This window comes from Perognathus longimembris, chromosome 2 (genome assembly GCF_023159225.1).
Source record: "Perognathus longimembris pacificus isolate PPM17 chromosome 2, ASM2315922v1, whole genome shotgun sequence".
NCBI lineage: Eukaryota > Metazoa > Chordata > Mammalia > Rodentia > Heteromyidae > Perognathus > Perognathus longimembris.
In genome coordinates, this window is record NC_063162.1 from 151,030,710 (window position 1) to 151,040,698 (window position 9,989).

General features: G+C 63.2%; 1 protein-coding gene across 1 annotated transcript; it reads right to left on the minus strand.

The window, feature by feature from the left end:
* Positions 1-845: 845 nt before the first annotated feature.
* LOC125345713 (vegetative cell wall protein gp1-like) lies at positions 846-6,679 on the minus strand. Its single transcript, XM_048337755.1, has 7 exons — positions 6,629-6,679; positions 5,992-6,073; positions 3,377-3,549; positions 2,636-3,079; positions 2,247-2,450; positions 1,197-1,323; positions 846-889 (listed from the first exon to the last, which is right to left on the minus strand). The coding sequence occupies exons 1-7, from the start codon at positions 6,677-6,679 to the stop codon at positions 846-848; spliced, it is 1,125 nt and encodes a 374-aa protein (XP_048193712.1).
* Between the last annotated feature and the right edge of the window lie 3,310 nt (positions 6,680-9,989).

The following is a 9,989-nucleotide window of genomic DNA, read 5'->3' on the forward strand; positions in this document are numbered from 1 at the left end:
CACACACACACACACACACGTACACAACAAACAAAAACATCTAGGTACCTCCAAAGTAGCTCTATCAAGTCATAACATTCCCCCATATTTATCTAGCTCTTATGTAGAAATAAAATAGATATCCTTGAAGGTTGGTATGTCTCCTTTATTATAAACCCTCTTCCCAGGGTGACATTTATTCGGAATTTTTATCACTCCCATGTTTTTCATAGGTATCAATGTATATAATGTGTTAAAATGATACAAGCTACTATTTTATGATTTAAATCTTAGAAGATTTAAAAGATTCCGAGGAGACTTAAAACATGTATAGTCTTAGTAGTCTACTTTTCTTCTTCTAATTATACTTTTGAAGCGTATTCTTCTGGCTCTATTTCATTTATTCTCCTTGGGGCCCTAGGAGAACTTCCTCTTTTTATTTACACATTTATTTAGTTAGTTACCTTTTGCCAGTCCTGGGGCTTGGCTGTCATTTGATCCTGGACATGATTTGAGCTAAAGAATAACTGTGCTAGGGAGTCAGGCCATATGCCCACAGGCTGTGGATTGCAGTAGTTCCTGTCTACTTTATTTGAAAAGGAAATGACAGCCCAGCAAGCCAGAAGTGAGAGCAGCCCTGCAGGGAGTGAGGAAGCTCCGGGTGCGGGCGAGGAAGCGAAACCGCCTGGTAGAAAGGAAGGCTCACAGGCTTTCCTGCCCGAGCGCTCTCCAAACCATGATTCTCAGATCTCGGCCTCTTAGGTTGGTAGGATGGTAGGCATGAGCCACAAGGCACCTGGCAAATGATGATTTGGGTTATAGTACAATTAAAGCTTTTTGGTGAGCCAAGGCCTCGTTTACAAAGTTCACTGGTAGGCGTCAGAAAGACCAAATTCAACTTCAGCCAGAGCTGAAAAGGGACCAGGAGCAGAGAACAGCCAGCAGCGCGGGCTGAGCCGGACATCAGGGGTACAGCACTCGCCACAGAGACGGAAAATGAATGAGAGACCTAAATGCACGTGGGAGCAAAGGAGAACGACAGAGGCAGGACTCCCGGGCGGTCACAGCGGGAGACGCCTGGACACCAAGCACCCAGAGCAGCTGGGCCGCACCGGAACGGGGACGCGCGCGGGAAAGCAGGTTCCTGCAAACCCATGCGTGCTGGGTCTCCCCGCGGAGGCTGGGACCCCGTCCTAGCGCCCGCGCGGAGACGGCACCGGGCCCAGCCGCCCACACCTGGGTGACGGCTCCCAGGGCGCAGAAAGACTCAAATCCAGACTTGGCAAACCGAGTATTAAATGAGTGAGTTAGGAGGCAAAAGACAGGGGGCGGAGCCCGAGGGGCCTGGGAGACAGGGGGCGGAGCCTGAGGGGCCTGGGAGACAGGGGGCGGAGCCCGAGGGGCCTGGGAGACAGGGGGCGGAGCCCGAGGGGCCTGGGAGACAGGGGGCGGAGCCTGAGGGGCCTGGCGGACAGGGGGCGGAGCCCGAGGGGCCTGGGAGACGGGGGGCGGAGCCCGAGGGGCCTGGGAGACAGGGGGCGGAGCCCGACGGGCCTGGGAGACAAGGGGAGGAGCCCGAGGGGCCTGGGAGACAGGGGGCGGAGCCCGAGGGGCCTGGGAGACAAGGGGCGGAGCCCGAGGGGCCTGGGAGACAAGGGGCGGAGCCCGAGGGGCCTGGGAGACAGGGGGCGGAGCCCGAGGGGCCTGGGAGACAAGGGGCGGAGCCCGAGGGGCCTGGGAGACAGGGGGCGGAGCCCGAGGGGCCTGGGAGACAGGGGGCGGAGCCCGAGGGGCCTGGGAGACAAGGGGCGGAGCCCGAGGGGCCTGGGAGACAAGGGGCGGAGCCCGAGGGGCCTGGGAGACAGGGGGCGGAGCCCGAGGGGCCTGGGAGACAAGGGGCGGAGCCCGAGGGGCCTGGGAGACAGGGGGCGGAGCCCGAGGGGCCTGGGAGACAAGGGGCGGGAAGGGGTGGAGCTCGAGGGGCCTGGCGGACAGGGGGCGGAGCCCGAGGGGCCTGGTGGACGGGGCGGAGCCCGAGGGGCCTGGTGGGACAGGGGGCGGAGCCCGAGGGGCCTGGTGGACAGGGGGCGGGAAGGGGGTGGAGCTCGAGGGGCCTGGCGGACAGGGGGCGGAGCCCGAGGGGCCTGGTGGACGGGGCGGAGCCCGAGGGGCCTGGTGGACAGGGGGCGGAGCCCGAGGGGCCTGGTGGACAGGGGGCGGAGTCCGACGGGCCTGGGAGACAGGGGGCGGAGCCCGAGGGGCCTGACGGGAAGGGGCGGAGCCCGAGGGGCCTTGCGGACAGGGGGCGGAGCCTGAGGGGCCTGGGAGACAGTGGGCGGAGCCCGAGGGGCCTGGCGGACAGGGGGCGGAGCCCGACGGGCCTGGCGGACAGGGGGCGGAGCCCGGTGGGCCTGGCGGACAGGGGGCGGAGCCTGGTGGGCCTGGCGGACAGGGGGCGGAGCCCGAGGGGCCTGGCGGACAGGGGGCGGAGCCCGAGGGGCCTGGGAGACAGGGGGCGGAGCCCGAGGGGCCTGGGAGACAGGGGGCGGAGCTCGAGGGGCCTGGGAGACAGGGGGCGGAGCCCGAGGGGCCTGGGAGACAGGGGGCGGAGCTCGAGGGGCCTGGGAGACAGGGGGCGGAGCCCGAGGGGCCTGACGGGCAGGGGCGGAGCCCGAGGGGCCTGGCGGACAGGGGGCGGAGCCCGAGGAGCCTTGCGGACACGGGGCGGAGCCTGAGGGGCCTGGGAGACAGTGGGCGGAGCCCGAGGGGCCTGGCGGGGAAGGGGGTGGAGCTCGAGGGGCCTGGCGGGCAGGGGCGGAGCCCGAGGGGCCTGGGGGACAGGGGGCGGAGCTCGAGGGGCCTGGGAGACAGGGGGCGGAGCCCGAGGGGCCTGGGAGACAGGGGGCGGAGCTCGAGGGGCCTGGGAGACAGGGGGCGGAGCCCGAGGGGCCTGACGGGCAGGGGCGGAGCCCGAGGGGCCTGGCGGACAGGGGGGCGGAGCCCGAGGAGCCTTGCGGACACGGGGCGGAGCCTGAGGGGCCTGGGAGACAGTGGGCGGAGCCCGAGGGGCCTGGCGGGAAGGGGGTGGAGCTCGAGGGGCCTGGCGGGCAGGGGCGGAGCCCGAGGGGCCTGGCGGGCAGGGGCGGAGCCCGAGGGGCCTGGCGGGCAGGGGCGGATCCCGAGGGGCCTGGGAGACAGGGGGCGGAGCCTGATGGGCCTGGCGGGCAGGGGCGGAGCTCGAGGGGCCTGGCGGGCAGGGGCGGAGCTCGAGGGGCCAGGCGGGCAGGGGCGGAGCCCGAGGGGCCTGGCGGGCAGGGGCGGAGCCCGAGGGGCCAGGCGGGCAGGGGCGGAGCCCGAGGGGCCTGGGAGATAGGGGGCGGAGCCCGAGGGGCCTGACGGGCAGGGGCGGAGCCCGAGGGGCCTGGCGGACAGGGGGCGGAGCCCGAGGAGCCTTGCGGACACGGGGCGGAGCCTGAGGGGCCTGGGAGACAGTGGGCGGAGCCCGAGGGGCCTGGCGGGAAGGGGGTGGAGCTCGAGGGGCCTGGCGGGCAGGGGCGGAGCCCGAGGGGCCTGGGGGACAGGGGGCGGAGCTCGAGGGGCCTGGGAGACAGGGGGCGGAGCCCGAGGGGCCTGGGAGACAGGGGGCGGAGCTCGAGGGGCCTGGGAGACAGGGGGCGGAGCCCGAGGGGCCTGACGGGCAGGGGCGGAGCCCGAGGGGCCTGGCGGACAGGGGGCGGAGCCCGAGGAGCCTTGCGGACACGGGGCGGAGCCTGAGGGGCCTGGGAGACAGTGGGCGGAGCCCGAGGGGCCTGGCGGGAAGGGGGTGGAGCTCGAGGGGCCTGGCGGGCAGGGGCGGAGCCCGAGGGGCCTGGCGGGCAGGGGCGGAGCCCGAGGGGCCTGGCGGGCAGGGGCGGATCCCGAGGGGCCTGGGAGACAGGGGGCGGAGCCTGATGGGCCTGGCGGGCAGGGGCGGAGCTCGAGGGGCCTGGCGGGCAGGGGCGGAGCTCGAGGGGCCAGGCGGGCAGGGGCGGAGCCCGAGGGGCCTGGCGGGCAGGGGCGGAGCCCGAGGGGCCAGGCGGGCAGGGGCGGAGCTCGAGGGGCCAGGCGGGCAGGGGCGGAGCCCGAGGGGCCTGGGTGGCCCCAGCAGGCTCAGGTCCGCAGTGACCCGGGCGAGGAGCCCCGGGATCCCCGAGGACGGGCCGCGCGGTGGGGAGCGGGCGGGGCCGCCAGCCCGGCACAGGGGGCCCCACGCCCGGCCTCCCCGCCGAGCGCCCTCCGTTAGGGGCGGCCCGCGGCCCCTCCCAGCGCAGGGACAGCAAGGAACGGTGAAGACCGAGAAGCCGGCCTGGGGCGGGCGGCTGGCGGGCGCGGCCCAGCCCCTCCGAGCCAGGGGAAGGCCCAGGACTCAGCCCGGGGTGCGGGGTGCGGGGGGGAGCCGGGTTCACACCTGAGAGAACGCGCTGAACGGAGACGAGGGGCGAACGAAAGGACCGGCCGAGGACAGGGCCGGGAGGGGCGGGGCGCGGTGTGGCGTGGGCGGGGCGCGGTGTGGGGTGGGCGGGGCGCGGTGTGGGGTGGGCGGGGCGCGGTGTGGCGTGGGCGGGGCGCGGTGTGGCGTGGGCGGGGCGCGGTGTGGCGTGGGCGGGGCGCGGTGTGGCGTGGGCGGGGCGCGGTGTGGGGTGGGCGGGGCGCGGTGTGGCGTGGGCGGGGGGTGCGGTGTGGGCGGGGGCGGGGCGCGGGGCGGCGTGGGCGGGGCGCGGTGTGGGGTGGGCGGGGCGCGGTGGGGCGTGGGCGGGGCGCGGTGTGGCGTGGGCGGGGCGCGGTGTGGCGTGGGCGGGGCGCGGTGTGGGGTGGGCGGGGCGCGGTGTGGGGTGGGCGGGGCGCGGTGTGGCGTGGGCGGGGGTGCGGTGTGGGCGGGGGCGGGGCGCGGGGCGGCGTGGGCGGGGCGCGGTGTGGGGTGGGCGGGGCGCGGTGGTGCGTGGTGTGGGGGATGACGGGGGCGGGGGGGGGCGGGGCGGGGGCGGGCCGGTCCCCCGCGTGCCCGCCCGCTCCGCTCCGAGGCCGGGCCGGGTCCCCCTGAAGGCCTGAGCTCCCCCGGGTCTGCACGGTGGACGGCGAGGCCGTCACCCTCAGAACCCGCACGTCCCGCCCGGAATGCAGGCGGGCTCGAGAACATTCCGAGGGTGGAGGGCACGCTCCTTCCCTCCCCGTGCCCTCAGTTTCCCCGGGGTGGGCAGTGGCCCGGGCGGCTCCTCCGTGTGCAAGCGGGAAGGCAGAGAAGATTCGAGAGGCGCGGAAAGGACTCTTAGGAAAATGTCCGGGGAGGATGGGGATTCCCCGCAACGTCCTGGGCTTCCAGGAAGCAACCCGAGGACCAGGGAGCCCGCAGAGGCCTCGGGGAGCCCCCTCCCTTGTCCCGAGTGCTGCAACCCCGTGGTAACACTGTTGTAAATCCCCTCCCTTGTCCCGAGTGCTGCAACCCCGTGGTAACACTGTTGTAAATCCCCTCCCTTGTCCCGAGTGCTGCAACCCCGTGGTAACACTGTTGTAAATCCCCTCCCTCCCTTGTCCCGAGTGCTGCAACCCCGTGGTAACACTGTTGTAAATCCCCTTTCTTGTCCCAAGTGCTGCAACCTTGTTGTAAGTCGGGGCCAGTTGTGGCTCACACCTGTAAACCCAGCCACCGAGGAAGCCAAGGTCGGGAGGATGAAGGTTCCAGGCCCGTCTGGACAGTGCATGAGCAAGGCCTCGCACTCAGTACCCCACGCATGACAGGACACGCCCGTGACCGCAGCTACCAAGGAGGCACGGGCAGGCGGGCCCTGCCATCTCCTTGGGCAAGAATTCAAGATCTCACCTCACAAAAACAACAACAAAACCAAACCCAGAGAGGGCTGGAGGCATGGGCTCCAGCGGTAGAGCGCCCGTCTGGCGAGCGTAGGACCCCAGGTTCAACCCCCACACTGCCAAGGTGGTGAAACCGAGGCTGATTGTGAACGGCAGTGATCGTACCTGGTCTTCCTGGGGTACTACTGCTCAGTCCGAAGTGGAAATTCACCTGGGTCTCAGGAATCGCAAGGCGGGGACCGAGGTTCTGAAGGAAGGAGGGGGGCAGGGGGAGAAGCCCAGTGGGTGTGGGTATTGAGACCGAGACTCTGACTACTAGAAGGATAAAGAGACACGCATGCAACAGCCATCTTGGGCCCGGGGGCCGCATGGGGGTCCAGTTGCTCTTGCAGATGTCTGGGGGGGGGGGGCGGGGAAGGTGGCTGTTCATCCCCAGGCAGCGACGGGTTTTCTTTTCAGTTTGGTGTTGGTGCTGGGGTTGCTAGACAAGTGTCACGGTGGCCGTCCTGTTTGCGCTGGTGATATGGAGAATGGAGTCTGGTCCTGTCCAGGGCCACCTGGCCGGGGGTCCCCCTGATTTTCACTTCTGGCCACGGTGGAGCCCCCCCCCGCAGTTCCTGGTTGAGGAGGGGTCCCGGTGTGCGCCCAGCGTGGCCCGCAACTTCCATCCCCACCCCCTCAGCCTCCCGCGTGGCGAGGAGGGCAGGCGCCAGGCCTCGGCACCCACCGGTAAGCCATCCCCTTCTAACGCGAGCCGTCCACGCGCCGTGGGTCTCCAGAGCGGACCTCCACGCGGGGTTACCTGCCGGGCCGTGCAGGGGAATGTTGCTTGCGCCCCAAGATGAGAGCACATTCCAAGAAGATGGGTGGCAAGGAGGCGTGTGAGCGTCTGGGTTCTCCCGAAGGGATGTTAAGGCAGGGAGGAGCACCTGCTGAGGAAGCTGCGGCCGCACACAGAGCCGGGGCCCGGGGCGGGGCTCGCTCACCGAGCTGGGGGCGGGCAGAAGGGCCTGGAGTCCTTGCAGAGGTGAACCCAGTGGGGCAGGTTGGAGGGGTCCAGGATGATCTTCTCTTCAGAATTATTCTTTTGTTTGTTTATTAATTGAACACAAATTTTTTGACAAGGTGTTGTGCAAAAAGGATACAGTTACATAATAGGGCAGTGTGTACATTTCTTGTGATATCTTACGCCCTGTTTTTCTATCCCTTGTCTAGGTCAGGTAGACATATATTCAATATACATTGTATCAAGAACATATACAGTATTCACAGACTTGGTCTCTACTGTCTCTCCGTCTCCCTTTCTTAACAGTCATATATCAGGGAGATCATGCCCCTTTGTTTTCTGTGTTTTAGGCTCGTCTCGCTCAACATTATTTGTTCGAGTTCTGACCATTTCCCTGCGAATAACAATATTTCACCATTCCTAATCGCTATGTAGTGTTCCATTGTGTATAGGTACCATATTTTTTGGATCCATTCATCTGTGGAGGGGCATCTGGGTTGTTTCCATATTTTGGCTCTTGTGAATTGTGCCGTGATAAACATGGAAGTACAAATGTCTTTTTGATGCTAAGAATTATTCTTACTTGTAACATTATTTTTAATGAATTTCTACTAGCACCTATTACCCATCACAAACCTATGACCCTGTCGTGAACACAGTGTTAAATAGTAAAATCATAGCTGTCTAAAGATCTTGGTTGGCTTTGTTTGGCTATTCTAAAGTCAGGCAGTGTCTCAGCCATGGGAAGGGAGCTAGTGAGGGCAGGAAGATGGTGTTATAGACAGAGGAGGGCTGGAAGGGCAAAAGAGAGAAAGGAAACCAGGCTGGACATTTCTATGACTTCCCTCATAATGAAGAGACTTGGAGACAGAACGATGATGAAACAACTGGTTGAGACTAGGCTACTTTTTGTAAAGTTCAAGGAGGTCATCAGCATTGGACGCAGCGATGCACCCAGTCTGGGGGAGGGGCCAGCCTGAGCTACAGTGAGACCCGCCTCAAAACCAACAAAGAATGCACGGATGGGGCTGGGGATGTGGCCTAGTGGTAGAGTGCCCGCCTCGTATACATGAAGCCCTGGGTTCAATTCCCCAGCACTACATATATAGAAAACGGCCAGAAGTGGCGCTGTGGCTCAAGTGGCAGAGTGCTAGCCTTGAGCAAAAAGAAGCCAGGGACAGTGCTCAGGCCCTGAGTTCAAGGCCCAGGAATGGCAAAAAAAAAAAAAAGAATGCAAGGCTTCGGAAAAGGAAGGTTGTTAACAGGCCTGTCTATGAAACTTGCCTCTCTTGGTTTCTCGGCAAGTCTGGTAACAATCTAGTTCTTAATTTGCTAACAGGAGACTGGAGCATAACCGACTCCATTTTGATTTTTGGCTTAGGTTTTTGGGGCCCAGTCCAGAGCAATGGTCCTTTATGACTTTTCTTTTCTTTTTTTTTCTTTTTCTAGTCCTGGGGCTTGGACTCAGGGCCTGAGCACTGTCCCTGGCTTCTTCTTGCTCAAGGCTAGCACTCTGCCACTTGAGCCACAGCGCCACTTCTGGCCATTTTCTGTATATGTGGTGCTCGGGAATTGAACCCAGGGCCTCATGAACATGAGGCAAGCACTCTTGCCACTAGGCCATATCCCCAGCCCCCTTACGACTTTTCTTTAACCATCGCTTAAGCAGCAGGGATGTGTTCTCAGTGCTAGAAGCGGAGCTGATCTGAAGAGGGCAGGTCCTTCCTTGCTGCTGCGTTTCTGGTGGCGATGTACGCGCGTGGTGCAGACGTGGCTCCTCCGTGCTCGCTCTCCCTGTGTGTGCACGGCCTCTTCCTCTCACGGAGCTGAGGCAGTGGCTGGTTCCAAGCCGGCCGATGGTCAGGGGTGTGTGTGTGTGTGTGTGTGTGTGTGTGTGTATGTGTGCGCAGTCTGCTGGTTCTAAAAGAAGAAAACTCAGAAGTAAGTGGCTGAACTCAGAGTAACATCTAAGTACCAGTGTGACACCGTCAAAGCCGTAGCCAGGCACTGGCGGCTCGTTCGCAGAATCCTGGCTACTCGGGAGGCTGAGAGATGAGGTTTGCGACTCAAAGCCAGCCTGGGTAGAAAAGTCTTGAGACTCTCATCTTTAATTAACCACCAAACAAACAAACAAACAAACAAGAAGTGGGGCTGTGGCTCAAATGGTACAGTGCCAGCATTGAGCAAAAAGGCTAAAGGACAGCACCCAGGCCCCGAGTTCAAGCCTCAGTACCAGCACAAGGCAAATAAAACCGTAACAGAAAGAGGCAGGCGGATGGCCCTTTAGCTTATCTCTCAGCGTACTGGAGACCCTCACTCTGAGAGCTTGCTGTTTCCCTTCAGATTGTTTCAGAAGAGCTGAACGCTAGGGCTCGCCTAGAAAAGGTTGCCCTGAATTTTGACCTTTGACCTGGCTAGCCCTTCCCTAGTTGCTGGGCTGCGGAGAAAGCGCCTGTGATCTGCGGGGGCCTGGACGCCCCCCCCCACCCCGGGCAGGGCCTGGGAGGTCCGCGCTGCCCTGTATGACGTCACTGGGCTTTGTGACGCAGTCCCAGGCTGCACTGGGAGCAGCACACTGGGCAGGGCTGCCAGCACCATCAGAGCCGCAGCCCATCTGCCGGTGACTGAGCGGGGCCGGTGCAGCGCCTTCCAAGCAGCCCACGTGTCCGTGGTAAGTGGAGTGAGCTCAGGGGCAAGATCTACTATAAAAAACCTAAGATTTTATAAATAAGAACAAGAAACAAGAAAATAAGACAGGGTATTTTTTTTTTATAAGTTTGCATCTATAGAGAATTAGCCTTCCCAAGTTTTGTTACTACGTTAGAATCCTTTTGGAGAATATGGACTTACTTTTCCAAAACAATCCTGGCACATAAACATGTATGCACTTTATACATTAGGTTTGATTCCTCTCCGAATATTTTTTTTCATTTAATTAGCATCCACCTGGTCTCTCTCTCTCTCTCTCTCTCTCTCTCTCTCTTATTTTTGGCAGTCCTGGAACTTGAACTCAGGGCCTGAGCACTGTCCCTGAGCTTCTTTTGCTCAAGGCTAGCACTCTACCAATTGAGCCACAGTGCCACTTCTGGCTTTTTCTGTGTATGTGGCACTGAGGAATCGAACCCAGGGCTTCCTGCATGCTAGGCAAGCACTGTGC

Excerpts from the sequence above, each read along its gene's own strand:
- LOC125345713 (XM_048337755.1), bottom strand. The coding sequence starts at position 6,679 with ATGTGCTCTCATCTTGGGGCGCAAGCAACATTCCCCTGCACGGCCCGG. Across the intron at positions 2,451-2,635 it reads CTCGGGCTCCGCCCCTGCCC|GCCCCTCGGGCTCCGCCCCC; the intron begins GTCAGGCCCCTC and ends CCTGTCCGCCAG. Across the intron at positions 1,324-2,246 it reads CTCGGGCTCCGCCCCTTCCC|GCCCCTCGGGCTCCGCCCCC; the intron begins GTCAGGCCCCTC and ends CCTGTCTCCCAG.